Source organism: Schistocerca nitens, chromosome 2, assembly GCF_023898315.1.
Source record: "Schistocerca nitens isolate TAMUIC-IGC-003100 chromosome 2, iqSchNite1.1, whole genome shotgun sequence".
Taxonomy (NCBI): Eukaryota; Metazoa; Arthropoda; class Insecta; order Orthoptera; family Acrididae; genus Schistocerca; species Schistocerca nitens.
Genome location: NC_064615.1, coordinates 631990742 through 632009116, shown reverse-complemented (window position 1 = coordinate 632009116; position 18375 = coordinate 631990742). Strand labels below are relative to the sequence as shown.

General features: G+C 43.9%; 1 protein-coding gene across 2 annotated transcripts in view; it reads right to left on the bottom strand.

Moving 5' to 3' along the window:
• Positions 1-18375, bottom strand: part of LOC126236743 (patronin) — a 438638-nt gene that overhangs the window by 85667 nt on the left and 334596 nt on the right. For both annotated transcript variants that reach the window (XM_049946276.1, XM_049946277.1), the window contains 3 exons: positions 7950-8210; positions 6907-7196; positions 4271-4471 (listed from right to left, as the gene is read on the bottom strand). In XM_049946276.1, coding sequence (XP_049802233.1) covers positions 4271-4471; positions 6907-7196; positions 7950-8210 — 752 coding nt within the window. The remainder of the gene's footprint in view (positions 1-4270; positions 4472-6906; positions 7197-7949; positions 8211-18375) is intronic.

Sequence of the window (18375 nt, the reverse complement as noted above, 5' to 3'; positions counted from 1 at the left end):
AGAGGCGAGGGAAAGGGTGAGAGGCGAGGGAAAGGGTGAGAGGCGAGGGAAAGGGTGAGAGGCGAGGGAAAGGGTGAGAGGCGAGGGAAAGGGTGAGAGGCGAGGGAAAGGGTGAGAGGCGAGGGAAAGGGTGAGAGGCGAGGGAAAGGGTGAGAGGCGAGGGAAAGGGTGAGAGGCGAGGGAAAGGGTGAGAGGCGAGGGAAAGGGTGAGAGGCGAGGGAAAGGGTGAGAGGCGAGGGAAAGGGTGAGAGGCGAGGGAAAGGGTGAGAGGCGAGGGAAAGGGTGAGAGGCGAGGGAAAGGGTGAGAGGCGAGGGAAAGGGTGAGAGGCGAGGGAAAGGGTGAGAGGCGAGGGAAAGGGTGAGAGGCGAGGGAAAGGGTGAGAGGCGAGGGAAAGGGTGAGAGGCGAGGGAAAGGGTGAGAGGCGAGGGAAAGGGTGAGAGGCGAGGGAAAGGGTGAGAGGAGAGGGAAAGGGTGAGAGGAGAGGGAAAGGGTGAGAGGAGAGGGAAAGGGTGAGAGGAGAGGGAAAGGGTGAGAGGAGAGGGAAAGGGTGAGAGGAGAGGGAAAGGGTGAGAGGAGAGGGAAAGGGTGAGAGGAGAGGGAAAGGGTGAGAGGAGAGGGAAAGGGTGAGAGGAGAGGGAAAGGGTGAGAGGAGAGGGAAAGGGTGAGAGGAGAGGGAAAGGGTGAGAGGAGAGGGAAAGGGTGAGAGGAGAGGGAAAGGGTGAGAGGAGAGGGAAAGGGTGAGAGGAGAGGGAAAGGGTGAGAGGAGAGGGAAAGGGTGAGAGGAGAGGGAAAGGGTGAGAGGAGAGGGAAAGGGTGAGAGGAGAGGGAAAGGGTGAGAGGAGAGGGAAAGGGTGAGAGGAGAGGGAAAGGGTGAGAGGAGAGGGAAAGGGTGAGAGGAGAGGGAATGGGTGAGAGGCGAGGGAATGGGTGAGAGGCGAGGGAATGGGTGAGAGGCGAGGGAATGGGTGAGAGGCGAGGGAATGGGTGAGAGGCGAGGGAAAGGGTGAGAGGGGGGTGAAAGGGTGAGAGGGGGGTGAAAGGGTGAGGGGGTGAAAGGGTGAGGGGGGTGAAAGGGTGAGGGGGGTGAAAGGGTGAGGGGGGTGAAAGGGTGAGGGGGGTGAAAGGGTGAGGGGGGTGAAAGGGTGAGGGGGGTGAAAGGGTGAGGGGGGGTGAAAGGGTGAGGGGGGTGAAAGGGTGAGGGGGGGTGAAAGGGTGAGGGGGGGTGAAAGGGTGAGGGGGGTGAAAGGGTGAGGGGGGTGAAAGGGTGAGGGGGGGTGAAAGGGTGAGGGGGGGGTGAAAGGGTGAGGGGGGGGTGAAAGGGTGAGGGGGGTGAAAGGGTGAGGGGGGTGAAAGGGTGAGGGGGGTGAAAGGGTGAGGGGGGTGAAAGGGTGAGGGGGGTGAAAGGGTGAGGGGGGTGAAAGGGTGAGGGGGGTGAAAGGGTGAGGGGGGGTGAAAGGGTGAGGGGGGCGAAAGGGTGAGGGGGGCGAAAGGGTGAGGGGGGTGAAAGGGTGAGGGGGGGACGAGAGAGGAAGGGTGAGGGGGGGACGAGAGAGGAAGGGTGAGGGGGGGACGAGAGAGGAAGGGTGAGGGGGGGACGAGAGAGAAAGGGTGAGGGGGGGACGAGAGAGAAAGGGTGAGGGGGGGACGAGAGAGAAAGGGTGAGGGGGGGACGAGAGAGAAAGGGTGAGGGGGGACGAGAGAGAAAGGGTGAGGGGGGGACGAGAGAGAAAGGGTGAGGGGGGGACGAGAGAGAAAGGGTGAGGGGGGGACGAGAGAGAAAGGGTGAGGGGGGGACGAGAGAGAAAGGGTGAGGGGGGGACGAGAGAGAAAGGGTGAGGGGGGACGAGAGAGAAAGGGTGAGGGGGGACGAGAGAGAAAGGGTGAGGGGGGACGAGAGAGAAAGGGTGAGGGGGGGACGAGAGAGAAAGGGTGAGGGGGGGACGAGAGAGAAAGGGTGAGGGGGGACGAGAGAGAAAGGGTGAGGGGGGGACGAGAGAGAAAGGGTGAGGGGGGACGAGAGAGAAAGGGTGGGGGGGGACGAGAGAGAAAGGGTGAGGGGGGGACGAGAGAGAAAGGGTGAGGGGGGGACGAGAGAGAAAGGGTGAGGGGGGGACGAGAGAGAAAGGGTGAGGGGGGGGGGACGAGAGAAAGGGTGAGGGGGGGGGGACGAGAGAAAGGGTGAGGGGGGACGAGAGAAAGGGTGAGGGGGGACGAGAGAAAGGGTGAGGGGGGGACGAGAGAGAAAGGGTGAGGGGGGACGAGAGAGAAAGGGTGAGGGGGACGAGAGAGAAAGGGTGAGGGGGACGAGAGAGAAAGGGTGAGGGGGGGACGAGAGAGAAAGGGTGAGGGGGGGGACGAGAGAGAAAGGGTGAGGGGGGGGCGAGAGAGAAAGGGTGAGGGGGGGGCGAGAGAGAAAGGGTGAGGGGGGGGCGAGAGAGAAAGGGTGAGGGGGGGGCGAGAGAGTAAGGGTGAGGGGGGGGCGGAGAGAGTAAGGGTGAGGGGGGGAGGAGAGAGAAAGGGTGAGGGGGTAGGAGAGAGAAAGGGCGAGGGGGGAGGAGAGAGAAAGGGCGAGGGGGGAGGAGAGAGAAAGGGCGAGGGGGGAGGAGAGAGAAAGGGTGAGGGGGTAGGAGAGAGAAAGGGTGAGGGGGGGAGGAGAGAGAAAGGGTGAGGGGGGGAGGAGAGAGAAAGGGTGAGGGGGGAGGAGAGAGAGAAAGGGTGGGAGGACGAGAGAGAAAGGGTGGGGGGGGACGAGAGAGAAAGGGTGGGGGGGGACGAGAGAGAAAGGGTGAGGGGGGGACGAGAGAGAAAGGGTGAGGGGGGGACGAGAGAGAAAGGGTGAGGGGGGGACGAGAGAGAAAGGGTGAGGGGGGGACGAGAGAGAAAGGGTGAGGGGGGGACGAGAGAGAAAGGGTGAGGGGGGGGACGAGAGAAAGGGTGAGGGGGGGACGAGAGAGAAAGGGTGAGGGGGGGACGAGAGAGAAAGGGTGAGGGGGGACGAGAGAGAAAGGGTGGGGGGGACGAGAGAGAAAGGGTGGGGGGGGGACGAGAGAGAAAGGGTGGGGGGGGACGAGAGAGAAAGGGTGAGGGGGGGACGAGAGAGAAAGGGTGAGGGGGGGACGAGAGAGAAAGGGTGAGGGGGGGACGAGAGAGAAAGGGTGAGGGGGGGACGAGAGAGAAAGGGTGAGGGGGGGGGACGAGAGAAAGGGTGAGGGGGGGACGAGAGAAAGGGTGAGGGGGGGACGAGAGAGAAAGGGTGAGGGGGGACGAGAGAGAAAGGGTGAGGGGGGACGAGAGAGAAAGGGTGAGGGGGGGGGGGCGAGAGAGAAAGGGTGAGGGGGGGGCGAGAGAGAAAGGGTGAGGGGGGGCGAGAGAGAAAGGGTGAGGGGGGGGCGAGAGAGAAAGGGTGAGGGGGGGGCGAGAGAGAAAGGGTGAGGGGGGGGCGAGAGAGTAAGGGTGAGGGGGGGAGGAGAGAGAAAGGGTGAGGGGGTAAGAGAGAGAAAGGGTGAGGGGGTAAGAGAGAGAAAGGGTGAGGGGGTAGGAGAGAGAAAGGGTGAGGGGGTAGGAGAGAGAAAGGGTGAGGGGGTAGGAGAGAGAAAGGGTGAGGGGGTAGGAGAGAGAAAGGGTGAGGGGGTAGGAGAGAGAAAGGGTGAGGGGGTAGGAGAGAGAAAGGGTGAGGGGGTAGGAGAGAGAAAGGGTGAGGGGGTAGGAGAGAGAAAGGGTGAGGGGGGGAGGAGAGAGAAAGGGTGAGGGGGGGAGGAGAGAGAAAGGGTGAGGGGGGAGGAGAGAGAAAGGGTGAGGGGGGAGGAGAGAGAGAAAGGGTGGGGGAGAGAGAAAGGGTGGGGGAGAGTGAAAGGGTGGGGGGAGAGAGAAAGGGGGGAGAGAGAAAGGGGGGGAGAGAGAGAAAGGGTGGGGGGAGAGAGAAAGTGTGGGAGAGGGCAGAGAAAGGAGAAGGATGGTGTGAGGTTGGCTGGGGTGAGAGGTGTGCAGGAGGAGAAGAGGAAGAAGGTAGAGGGAGAGGGGGAGAGGGAGAGGGGAGAGGGAGAGAGGGAGAGGGGGAGAGGGAGAGGGGAGAGGGAGAGAGGGGGGGGATTCTTTTCTTCTAATTGCTACAAACTTTTAAAACAAAGCTGTTTTTACGCGTTTATCTTCAATTATACACAATTTTATAAAAAAGTAGTAGTCTGTTTCGTTAATACTGATTCAACCACAGACCCATTCTGTATGTTGGAACAAAAAGTAAACAGAAAATTCATAAAAAAAAACACTCACTGGATCTGGATTAGCAAGTTCAGAACCTATAACAAGCCCAACACCTTGAGAACCTTCTTCCACCTCTTTTAACCTTTCAGACTCTCTTGGTTTCTCTTTGCCTTCTTGCTCCCTTAGTGGGTTAGGTTCTTGACTAGAATGATTCCCTCTCAGTTCTTCTCTTTCGCCAACCAAACTTTCATAATGTGAAACCTGACGTTCCTGAAATATAAATAAAGAAAACAAAAACAAAATTAAAAAAAAAAAAAACCAAGTGAGAAAAACAAAACAAAAAAAACTGTTACACAATAAGAATGCAGCCAACCTAAATATGATAATAGATGTTACTTTCCCCTAACCTCCCTTTTAAAAAAGGGGTAGGATACATTTGTTTACTTTTTTCAAAGTTGTTGATGATTATGGAGCATTTCATTGCACATATAGATCCCAGAATAAATTAGCAGATTGAGACCTAGTGAACTTTTACACAACCTGTGACAAAAATTTTAAACGAGGGAGTGACAAATTAAAATAATGTGTACTTACTGAACAAAATCAAATGTAATAAGAAATGAAACAGTCTCTCCACTACTGATCTTACTCTTAACATTATTTACATAAACGAAATGTACAAGACAAGGAAGATCTTCAATGAACAGTTCCGACGTGTAAATGAACAGCCAAATTCCAAATTAGCTCTTCATGAGGCGAGGGATATTTTTAAGCAACAAGGACCTGTAATTTGGTATGAAATGACAAACATCTATAATCACTAGGGAACAAAATGAAATTATGCCACAAAAAATATGAAGAGTTCCAATGTATCAAGTAAGATTCTGAAAATCAACTCTTGCAATAGTAGTAGAAAATGAAGTCATATCTTTGATGTAGCATTGTACCAAGGTACATTTTCTGGCAGAATTAAATGCTTTTGCTAACAGAAAAAACTGAGCAGCTGGAATCAGAAGACAAAGTGAAATGAAACCTTGCCCACTAATAAGTTATATGGTTTTATTTTAGTAATTACAAAATCAAGTTAAATGAACATTGAAATTGACAGTTCAAGCACATTACTAGTCCCTTATTTAATAAAGATGTTGCATCGCTTGGGCCTGAATGCATACACCATCTCCTTGGACATAGATATTACACTTCTCCTAGGTAAGCCTGCCTACTAGTGTTTTAACTGGCTGTCAATATCCCAGACATTGGCACTGGGATGGAACTGATGTCTAAGCTGGTGCCACACGTATTGTGGACAGATCAGGGCTTTTACTACCTAAGGATTGTACATCAGCATCATATAGCCTGTTCATAGACATACATGCCATGAGAGGATGAGCACTGTCTTGTTGAATGATGGTACATTAATATTGTCTTATGAGAGGCTGCACATGAGGATGCCAGATGACCGATGTACTGCAGTGGCACCACTGTTCTATTTATCACTACGAGGCAACTGATGGCTTTCAACACACTATGTTTACCACCAACACATCTCTCCAAAACAACAGAATGATTTGCCTTCCCCCTTGGTGCCACCATACTTGCAAGCTTCAGTTATCTGAGATTCTGCACAACCAAGATTCATTGCTGAAAACGATGTGATGCTGCTGCTCATCAACATCCTATCCTTCCCAAGTATGGCACCACTTTAGCTGTCAAGCTGGTGTCAGCAGTGCACTTTCTGTGTGCAATGTATTGTGCCTCACTCCAGTCCTGGCTGCAGTGGCCATTTCTGTCACAGAGCACACACAGCCTACCATACTAAATTACTGTTGCTGCTGTATCTGTTTACTGACACCACAATGAAGACAAACCCTACATTTCATCATTTCTTTTGGGTATGGTACAATTCAAAACACAGAATATCTCACAGTCCCACACAGAATTGTCAAGAACAATTCATGCTTGAATTGGACCTCCATACCGTTGCCAGGTGTCTTCCTCTTCCAACAAGAGACTGATCCTGATTTTGTTCTTTCTTGGCGGATCTTCTCTACAATTTCGTGATTAAGGATCAGAAGAGACACTAACAATGATAGATTTTCCCTACGTGGAATTTATAAATAACTATGAATTTAGAACACGCGTCTTGGGTGTGTAAAAATAACTTTTCACACAATCTCATGGTTTTTAGAACACACTCAGTATCACATCAACCTTTTATACCACATGCATCAATTGACATCCAACACACATTTCAGTTTCAGTTATTCTAGATTGCTTTGGTGGTTCATTTTTCCTGTCGATACCATTTCATTTCAATAGAATGGTTGGAAAAACAAAAACAAACACACACACACACACACACACACACACACACACACACACACGTCCGTGAAATCCAATTCTATATTCAACACCAATTCTATATTCAACACCAATTCTATATTCAACAAGTTAACATAATATTAACAGATTTTCCTATCTACTCTCAGAAGAAACACTTTAAAAGTAATTCTGAATATTTTCTACAATATTTTACTACGCACAGGGGAAAACCTGTACTTCGTTTATCAACACTTCAGAAATGAGCTCTGTCTGCAAAATATCAATGTTTCATCTTCTATAAAATTTGGTGTCAAGATAGAATATTTTACAAGAGAATATAACCAAACTGCAAAATTTAAGTAATGTCTAAAGCTGCTTCAAACCTTTTTTGGTGATCTCTTCATCCTCAATGGTGGTTTTGGCCTCTTTGGTTGAGAGTCACCATCAAAAGAGATGTAAAACCCTTTCTCTGGTCCACTATCTCCAGGTGGGGAAATGTCAACATCACTACTCACTTTACTCTGAGGTAATTCTTCTGGTTCATGCTTCTGGAAGGAGTTATGAGAAAGAGTTGGTCGTGTTGGAGAAGGAATTCGGTATGTGCGACTGCCAGAAGTAATATGAAGTCCTTTTATATTTTTGGCCAGGCCTTCATCTGAAGAACTTGGTGCACCTACAAAATTGTAAATGTTCTCTTAGCTTTTCCAACAGTGACAGGGGAAAAAAGTTGTATAATAATTCTAAGAATTTCAGAATATACAATTTCAACCTAAAAAGGCATCTTTAAAATTAAGAACTCAGAACAGCAGCAGCACAGCTATTTGCAAGGAATTTATAAAAATGTCCCACCTCTCGCGAATACCACATCACAGTGAGGTAACGTCGGTTAGTCCGAAATTCAGGTAACTGTTCTACACAACTGTCTTATGAAAGTAGTAAGAAATTGTTGATCCTCCCAATCTGTCACAAAGATAATACCTATATCTGTAATATGGATACAAGGATAGATTCCTAAGTACCAAATAAAAGAAGTGCTGAGCAGACAAACATCATGTAAGCACGTATGTACCAGCACCCCCCCCCCCCCCCATTTTTTTTTTATATATATATCCAAACTGTACTGTGTATTTTGTTCACATGAACCCGTAGCCACTTCATCTACATTATGTTACTATAAAAATGCTCATACATTTGGGGATAGGGCAGAAAGGAAATAAGTGGGACATCCTATACTCCGTTCAGACAAAATAAAGAAATATCATAGTCACTTAATACAAAAAGAAATTGCAACTGATGTTTTCCTTTTTTGCTTTCTCGTTGTTACTTAAAGTAAACAAAATTTGCTTTGGTAATTTCTTAACTATTAGGTAAGAATTTTCTGTTCAATGCCTTTTCTTTCCTGTAATAAGGAGATTACTGATGATACCTATAAAAGAAATGCTCTGTGGCTCCATATCATCAACAGATGGTGTTGGTACAGGTGCATGCATCACAGCAGGACTTTTGTTCTTCTCCAGCATTACTGTATCTCCAGGTGGTTGCTGTAGGCTTAGACCCCCTCTACCAGGAGCATCTCCACCGCCTCCTCGGTGCTGTGGAGATGCAGTTTGTTGCACGGGTGTGGAAATGAACATCCCACTAATAGGTGATGGCTCTGTCTGGTGTAGCTGGAAACCGCTACCACCTCCTGAAGAAAAAAAAGTGAATAAAATTTTGCTGTATTCATATGTGTGACATTTTGCTATTTATGTAAGATTTTAGGAAAATTACTCAAGTTTTACTTTGGATATACAGTTGAATATCCATCACAGTATCTTTTCTGAAAGCCTGAAAGTAATGCAGGGATACAATATTTTGGAAAAGAGTGTTGCAGAATACTCATAGGAACACGAACAATATCTTAGATATTTTCCATGGACAGAAGCACAGTTATACAATCAGAGAAGTTGAGACCAGGAATTATAGTACCTATGTTATCCACAATTCAACAGCTAACAAATTCTTTCTACTTGTACTCAAGTGAAAATGCTACTGAAGTGACATAGATCATAAGCTCTCGATGAACATAAATTTCGATACTACAAGCAATCATCTTCAATAAGAATTAACAAATCAGTTTCTGAATGAGTAGTTTATCAAGGGCTATACATGTAAACATTTGTTTTAATGATGAGTTGGTGGCAGACATAAATCAACTGTTTGACATACAACAAGACAGTTGAGCATAATTTCTTTCTTCCACTGCCAACTGACATGGAAACACACACAATAGTAATCAACACAGAAGAGACACTGTTTTTTTCCATCACAAATACTTCATTGGAACAACTGTGGCTAACCTAGAAATTTGCCTCCTTTCAGGTTTTGTTTCTGACATTTTCAGCAACTGGCTAGTAGTTTTATAAGTTTTTACTTATGTAAGTATATAGAACAAATTGATACGTCACCTGTCATAATGAAACTAATAGTATCTTCAGACAAAAATTTAGTAAGAAAGTTTTGACAGAATGTAAATACAAGCAGAGGAGGCCATTCACCAAACATCAGTAGCTATGAGTCATCAAAAGGCACACATGAAAGAGAAAGAAAATGTGCTAGCTTTCAGAATAAATTTGTTGTCGAGCTAGAGTACACGCGCACGCACGCATAATTATAATAATAATAATAATAATAATAATAATAATAATAATAATAATGCACTGGAACCATATATGCAAGCACGTCACAGTATTACCATTATTTTCAGCTTTGAAGTGGCATGTGACCATTACATTAAGGAATGGCAATGGGATGCCATATGCCAACACCTGAAAAGATTTAATTTTGCTTGGATTGTTTACGCCAGGGCCCAAAGTGGTGGTGGCACTCAAGTTTTTTGTTTGAGTTTTTTTATTTTAATTGTTGTATCTGGGGACATGGATTGTTGCCACTCCCACTGCTGTTGACTTCTGATGTATGCATAAAAAGATAATAAAGCTTCAGTACATTAAAAGGAAATAAAAAGAATTCCCAAGTATTATTTGAAGAAAAATAGAGTTATCCCCAAAGTAATTTGAGTCTCAAAAGAAAAGAAAAGATACCATAAAATAAAAACTGTACTTTAAAAAGTACAGAAAAGGTATAAATGTAAAGATATTAGTAGTCAACTGTTAAACAATGGAAAATCCAGGATGTCTGGTTTTATTGTAGTTATCTGTTAATTATTTGAGTGGGAAGAACAAAGTTCAGAGATGCTGTTTGTTAGTAATACATCTAGCTTGACAATATTATTTGTTTAGAATTTTGTGAATGAAAATGAATAAATGAAGAAATAATTTCTTAAGCTGTGGTTTGCCCTGAATAAGTTAACTCTAAAAAACAAAATAAAAAAGAATGTAGCTTAGAGAGAGAGAGAGAGAGAGAGAGAGAGAGAGAGAGAGAGAGAGAGAGAGAGAGAGAGATATTAATCATTACACAATTTTAGTTATTCACAACTGCCAGTGATGTAACAGTCGGGGTAGAACTATGGTTCCTCCAGGACATATGCAAATTACCTGAAGAGTAAAGGAGACCACTCACTGAATAGCAGAAGCATTGAGTTATCAACAGGAAGGTAGGTAGGTAGGTAGGTAGGCAGGGGTTCTGAGGGAGGCAGCAAATTTTCTGCTGGGAATGCAGGATGAAGGCATGGCAGCTGCAGCAGTTCATGAAGAAGCCTGGCAAACCATAGTTGGCATATCTTCAGTGACGAGAACTCCCTTGCTTTTTGATAGCACGACTCTCCTAATCTATACCTGCCAAGTTGTCCCAATCTGTATCTGCCAAGATGAAATCACCTTCTATTGCAATGGCATGATCAGGAAACTTGTTAACAATATATTACAAGTTCTCTCCAAGGCACTCTACCACTACACCTCCTGATGCAGGTGGTCTATAAAAGCATCCAATTACCATTTTTGATCAACCTTTGATGACATTTGGAATTCATACTAAGTTCACTGGATATCATCGAATTCTTTACAGTACGAAATGTGCCACTATCATTGATGACTAGCCCAACCTCATGATAAATATTCGATTCAGAACTTAGAGTTTTGTTGCTATTCACTTCTGTTTTCAACCAACTTTCTGTTTCTTATACTATCTGGGCACTTCCTGCATGCAGCCATGTCTGACTTATTAAGGGGAACACAACAATTCCACATCCGCCAGCTGAGATTGAGGAATTCGCACCCAATACCATTACAGAATCAACTGAGGCTCCAGTTTAGACCTTCCATTCTGCTTCTAACTGGAGGACTATGATTGAATCTGGGCAAGATGCTATAAAATAGTCAGCTTAGCCTGCACCCCATGTGCAATGCTAGTTGGCTTCCCCAAATGGAACCGAGGAGGGTGGTCTCAGAACACAAGCAGCAGTCATCATCCATGGCACTATATGCCACTGTTCACAGCCGATTGCAACCAGTGTACTTTATAGCCACCAGCAGAGCCTCCTCCATGCCTCAGACGAAACGTACTGTGCCAAAAGGCAGTCAGTCATAGCAGTGTACACTAAAAAAAAAGTATATTATCTACATTGTGTGAAAGGATTTTTTTTGCATTCATTCAATATTTTACCTGGAAAAGAATAATAAACTGATTAACATCTGTTCACAGCGTTGGCACCCCACTAAGGCACACTTTGTTGCTCGATTTGTTCCATTCCTGGTTGTCAAATCACTGTTACAGCATGTAGTGGTTACTTGTCATTTGCAGACATCGCTTTTGGTAGATAACTTAACAGTTGTGAAACCTTTCAGAGTGTGTTTTGTTTCTCTGTATGGTAAGTTTACTTTGTGCCACAGAATGTGTGAAGCTTGCAGTGGAAGTGTGGAGGAAAGTTGCTAACATTTAAAATCAGTGATTTGCTCATGTTCTGCGTGCAGGAGTATTTTAAGAAGGCAAGAGAGAATGGTGTGACCTAACTACCTCTAATGAAGATGACAAAGAACTATAAATGCTTTGAAGATACATAAAAACAATGTTCTGAAAGTTTGTGAGGAAAAATACTGTGCAGAACAGGTGGGGATTAGTTCATCTAAGCTAAAGACATCTGGTAAAAAAAGAGAAAGATAAAAGAACAATTCATGAACTTGGGCTTCTTCCAAAAAAGATGCCGTTTATCACCATACACATAGATATTACAAGAGAAAAGAAGATACAACAATAAAAAAACTACATGTACTTGGGATGAACTTAAACTGCTTACTTTGTTATTTTAATGTTGTTAGTTATTGCATTCACATGATGTTTTCAGATCCACTTGAGCATTCCTCTCATACAAATTTATCATTATTGTAGATAGTGCACATCCTGCTGCTTTTGTTCAGATGTGCAAATAATAGTTAAATAAAATAATTTTATACATAGGAGTGCCAGTGACAAGGATACTATAACCCCGTAAAGAGAAGTCAATACTGCAGGTTAATACGAAGTGTGGGAAGAGAGCCAGTAGGGAATTGCACAGATGTTGCTATACAACCGTACTGCGAGCATGCACATTGGCAAATTGACAATGTCACCCCATTCCACTCTCAACTGTGGTTTGCTGTCAACCACTTTGTTATTCTGATCCAGGTATAGTCTTCTCAACCACACCTTTGTTTAACAAGCATTTTTCTGCAACTGACACTGCATCAACTTGTGGAGTATAACAGAGTCAAGAGACTGGCCAAAGGAACACTTTTAACATGTAATAGAATGACATGTTGAGATATGGATAACATGCTTATATCATTCAATGCGTCTGTTAACATTAGGCTTCCAGCTTACCATGACAAATGTTATGTCTAGCAGGCTAAAACTCTGACTGTCTAATACGAGGTACACTCCTGAGCAACTGCACATCTGTAAAGGCTTGTTGAGTCATATCTGTAAAGGCATGTTGAGTCATCAGGTTTGAAGAGCATGGAGAACATGCCAAATTTCAGGGTTAGCATTCATACACTCTGGTCAAAACGTGTAAGCTGCATAGCAGGAATGATTGGATATTGATCGCGGGTGATTCCAAAGGAGCTAAATGTGTTTTCAGATGGCAGAAGAAAGCAATCAGAAGTCTATTAGGATTCATGCCCAGAGAGATCTGAGGAAGCTACTTTATGACATTGCCCAGCCTGTACATATAACTTTTTAATGTATGCTACAGAACAAGTGGAAGAATTCAACATGATACTTAATAGAGATACTTAATTAAGAAACAACTGACAAGTACAGGGAAAAGGAATACAGTAGAAGAAGAATGGGTAGTTTCGAAAGATGGAATAGTGAAGGCCGCAGAGGATCAAGTAGGTAAGAAGACAAGGACTAGTAGAAATCCTTGAGTAACACAATATATACTGAATTTAATCGATGAAAGGAGAAAATATAAAAATGCAATAAATGAAGCAAGTGAAAGGGAATACAAACATTTAAAAAATGAGATCGAGGAAAAAGTGCAAAATGGCTAAGCAGGAATGACTAGAGCACAAATGTAAGGATGCAGAAGCATATACCACTAGGGTAAGACAGATGCTGCCTAAAGGAAAATTAAACAAACCTTTGGAGAAAAGAGAACCGCCTGTTTGAACATCAAGAGCTCAGACGGAAAACCAGTCCTAAACAAAGAAGGGAAAGTAGAAAGATGGAAAAAGTATATAAAGGGTTTATACAAGGGAGATGGACTTGAGGCAATATTATGGAAATGGAAGAAGATATAGATGTAGATAAAGATGAGAAGGGAGATATGAAGCTGCATGAAGAATTTGACAAAGCACTGAAAGACTTAAGTCGAAACAAGGCCCTGGCAGTAGACAACATTCCATTAGAGCTACTGATAGCCTTGGGAGAGCCAACCAGACAAAACTCTTCCATCTGGTATGAGACAAGTGAAACACCCTCAGACTCCAAGAATAATACAATAATTCCAAATCCAAAGAAAGCAGGTGCTGACAGGTGTGAAAATTACTGAACTATCAGTTTAATAACTCACGTTTGCAAAATACTAACACGAATCCTTTACAGAAGAATGGAAAAACACGTAGAAGCCGACCTCGGGGAAGATCAGTCTGGATTCAGGAGAAATGTTTGAACACACAACGCAATACTGACCCTACGACTTCTTATAGAAGATAGGTTAAGGAAGAGCAAACCTACATTTATAGCATTTGTAGGCTTAGAGAAAGCTTTTGACAATGTTGACTGAAATAAACTCTTTCAAATTCTGAAGGTGGCAGGGGTAACAGGTTTTTTACAATTTGCACAGAAACCAGATAGCAGTTGTAAGAGTTGAAGGGCACGAAAGGGAAGCAGTGGTTGAAAAAGGAGTGTGGCAGGGTTGTAGCTACCCCGATGTTATTCAATCTGTATACTGAGCAAGCAGTAAAGGAAACAAAAGAAAAATTTGGAATACGGATTAGGGTCCAGGGAGAAGAAATAAAAACTCTGAGGTTTGCTGATGACATTGTCAAAGACAGCAAAACACTTGAACGGAATGGACAGTCTTGAAAAGAGGATATAAGATGAACAACAATGGAATGTAGATGAATTAAATCAGAAGATGCTGAGGGAATTAGATTAGGAAATGAGTCACTTATGGTAGTAAAGGAGTTTCGTTATTTGGGAAGCAAAATAACTGATGTTGGCTGAAGTAGAGAAGATATAAAATGTAGACTGGCAATGGCATAAAAACTTTTCTGACTAAGAGAAATTTGTTAACATCAAGTATAGATTCAAGTGTCAGAAAGTCCTTTCTGAAAGTATTTGTATGGGCTGTAGCCATGTATGGAAGTGAAACATGGGTGATACACAGTTCGAACAAGAAGAGAATAGAAGCTTTTGAAATAAGGTGTTGCAGAACAATGCTGAAGATTATATGGGTAGACCACATAACTAATGAGGTGGTACTGAACAGAATTGGGGAGGAGAGAAATTTGTGGCACAACTTGACTAGAAGAAGGGATCAGTTGGTATGACACATTCTGAGGCATCAAAGGATCCCCATTTTAGTACTGGAGGAAGGGGGGGGGGGGGGGGTAAAAATCATAGAGGAAGACCAAGAGATGAATACAGTAAACACATTCAGAAGGATGTAGATTGCAACAGTTACTCGGAGATGATGGGGCCTGCACAGGATAGAATAACATGGAGAGCTGCATCAAACCAGTCTTTGGACTGAAGACCACCACCACAACAACAACAACAGCAGCAGCAGCAGCAGCTTAATGTACATGTATGCAACACCTGGAACCGTCACTTGTTGGATTTACCTTTCTCAAGACTTGCTGTAGTCCATACTTACATGCTAACTACTTGAGCATATTTTTTTTCAATAAATTATCACCCTCAGATAGTACAGTACCATTAAATAAATTTAAGACTGTATTACAAATTTATCTAAAATGCAATTAATTCTATTCAACTGAAGAATACCTAGAAACCAACCATTATTTAGCTGACTAAACAAGGAGACTTTTTTCCCAAAATCCTGCATTAAAAAAATACAGTGTTGTCTTACATTAACAGATAAAGCTTTGGCTGCCAAGGTCAACATATTAACATTGTGTAACAGCTTAGTTACGTGTTTTCTTACATACACAGATGAAGCTTTGGTAAGTGACATCATACACAAATTTTATTTGACAATTTCAGGAAGGTGGGAAGAGGTTAGTGGCACCCAGATGGTCAAATATGGATGGTAATGGCGATCAGGCAGCAAATTTTGTCATTCTGCCAAATATGGAAATGCATCCTGATACCTTGATCTTTATGAAATCTACCATGTTTGTGCCCGGATTTAAATGAGATCAGAACTGAACCAATTTTATAAATGGACAAAGACTCGGCTATAGTACACATTCCTACAGGAGACAAATTAATTCTACTATGAAAATGTTACATAGAATGCACGAAAAGTGTCATAATAAATGGAACACTAAGTTCAAATTGTATGGACAAAATGGATGTAAGTCACAACATAGACTTTGTTGATAAATGTAGATCTACAAGTTTGTGGGACACAATTGGTTCATGCCCATACAAAACTGTTCTTTGTGATGTGGGGGCCACCAACAACAGTGCAGCTACAAGAAAATTTGATGTCACAGAAGAAAATGTTCATAGGTGGTGTCAGATGAACAATAAATTCTGAATCGATGTTCTATGCACCAAACTTTCTGGGGATCAAATATCAGAAGGTTTCATGAACTCAAGAAGCTGGTTGTTTAATATTTGTGACAGAGATACAATTAAGGTCTACTGATTCTTTGAGTAATAGAAATAAAGAGAAATTTTCCATCTGCTTGCATTGCAGAACTCAATGCATGTACAAGCTGGCACATAATGATGATGATGATGATGATGATCATGGTGGGGACGGGGATGGGGATGGGGCTCACATTAAAGTGCAGTACAATGCAAGATCAGTGACTTCCTACAGCTTTCAACAAAAATCTATACTGCACAACACAATTAATTGGTCACTCTTTTGAAATCACAAAATTCTCTCCCATTGCCACACAGAAGTTTGAAGTTTGGCTTGGACCTTCCTCTGGAATGGTACAAAGACGTGACACCCTGCGGCTTCACCCTCAGGCTCAGTGTGGCTTCAAATGGCAAGATAGCAATGCAAATGAACAAAATACCAAAGCTCAGAAGTTCATGAGAGGTGTAAGGTGGGTTAATGATGTCATATTGACACCAAATTTCACAGCAATTCTGCCCAATGCTGCTGTAGTTGAGTCACACGATGGGAAGGTAATCACACTCCCTTTTACCCACATTTCACTCCTTTTGAGGTCTCTGCAATGGTGGTCAGCATTGAAATCATTCGGTTCTCTCACGGGTGGCCGATGAAAACATTTCAGACACATCACCACTCAGTATTGAAATGTAAAGGCCTCGTGGGGTGGGGGGAGGGGGGCATGAATAAAACCCCCCTCTTCCTTTGGGGCTTTGACTCCCATATATTTCGCAGTGTGCATAGCAACAGAATTACGTTCCTGACAACCTTTGACACTACAGGCTTCTGCTGCCCCCTCCCCATTTCAATCAACTCTTTGCTACAAACATTTTCCCTTTCCCATTAAAGTGTACTGTGACCACCATTTTTGCTTTGGTGTACAGGCTGGAACCACCAGTGACCGTTCAAAAGGGGTGTTTATGCTTGTTCAGTCCTTTTGTGGCGTGATCATGGATGGATGGACATTGATACATGCAAGAGTAAAATGGCAAAAGTCCCCTCTAAAATCAACCCCCACCCCCTTCCTCACCAGCTTGGCAACACCCTCGTTGCCACCAGTGCTCCTTCGTTGAGCACTTTAAATATGTACTTGTACAGAGACAGTCAGTCTATGATTCTCAGGAGCCAGGGTGATAAGCAACCTTTTTAACACATCTCAGATGAGTGATCCTATGTCGCTGAACTAGCGTCTGCTGTTTGTATGTGAAAGCTAAGGGGTGTCACACTGTGACTGTTTGTAACAACTTTTGTAGGTGGCTCTTAGATAATTTACATGAATAAAACAGTTTGTAAATTAATGTGTGTCAATAACTGTCCATAAATGTGATAAATCACAATAGATTAAAAATATATATGCCTCATAGAGCCTCTTCGAAAAATGGGATTGTCTTATATTCAGGATTGCCTTTGTTCGGGCAAACATCGCACAAGTTTTTCCCAAGCAATAAGGAATACCCTTTAGTTTTTAAATTAGATAGTGTTGAGGATCAGTGGACAAAGTTCAAAACCATCGTACAATATGCATTAGATGAGTATGTGCCAAGCAAGATCGTAAGAGATGGAAAAGAGCCACCATGGTACAACAACCGAGTTAGAAAACTGCTGCGGAAGCAAAGGGAACTTCACAGCAAACATAAACATAGCCTAAGCCTTGCAGACAGACAAAAATTACGCGAAGCGAAATGTAGTGTGAGGAGGGCTATGCGAGAGGCATTCAATGACTTCGAAAGTAAAGTTCTATGTACTGACTTGTCAGATAATCCTAAGAAATTTTGGTCTTATCTCAAAGCGGTAGGTGGATCAAAACAAAATGTCCAGACACTCTGTGACCAAAATGGTACTGAAACAGAGGATGACAGACTAAACGTCAAAATACTAAATGTCTTTTTCCAAAGCTGTTTCACAGAGGAAGAGTGCACTGTAGTTTCTTCTCTAGATTGTCGCACAGATGACAAAATGGTAGATATCGAAATAGACGACAGAGGGATAGAGAAACAATTAAAATCGCTCAAAAGAGGAAAGGCCGCTGGACCTGATGGGATACCAGTTCGATTTTACACAGAGTACGGGAAGGAACTTGCCCCCCTTCTTGCAGCGGTGTACCGTAGATCTCTAGAGGAGCGTAGCGTTCCAAAGGATTGGAAAAGGGCACAGGTCATCCCCATTTTCAAGAAGGGACGTCGAACAGATGTGCAGAACTATAGACCTATATCTCTAACGTCGATCAGTTGTAGAATTTTGGAACACGTATTATGTTCGAGTATAACGACTTTTCTGGAGACTAGAAATCTACTCTGTAGGAATCAGCACGGGTTTCGAAAAAGACGGTCGTGCGAAACCCAGCTCGCGCTATTCGTCCACGAGACTCAGAGGGCCATTGACACGGGTTCAAAGGTAGATGCTGCGTTTCTTGACTTCCGCAAGGCGTTCGATACAGTTTCCCACAGTCGTTTAATGAACAAAGTAAGAGCATATGGACTATCAGACCAATTGTGTGATTGGATTGAAGAGTTCCTAGATAACAGAACGCAGCATGCCATTCTCAATGGAGAGAAGTCTTCCGAAGTAAGAGTGATTTCAGGAGTGCCGCAGGGTAGTGTCATAGGACCGTTGCTAT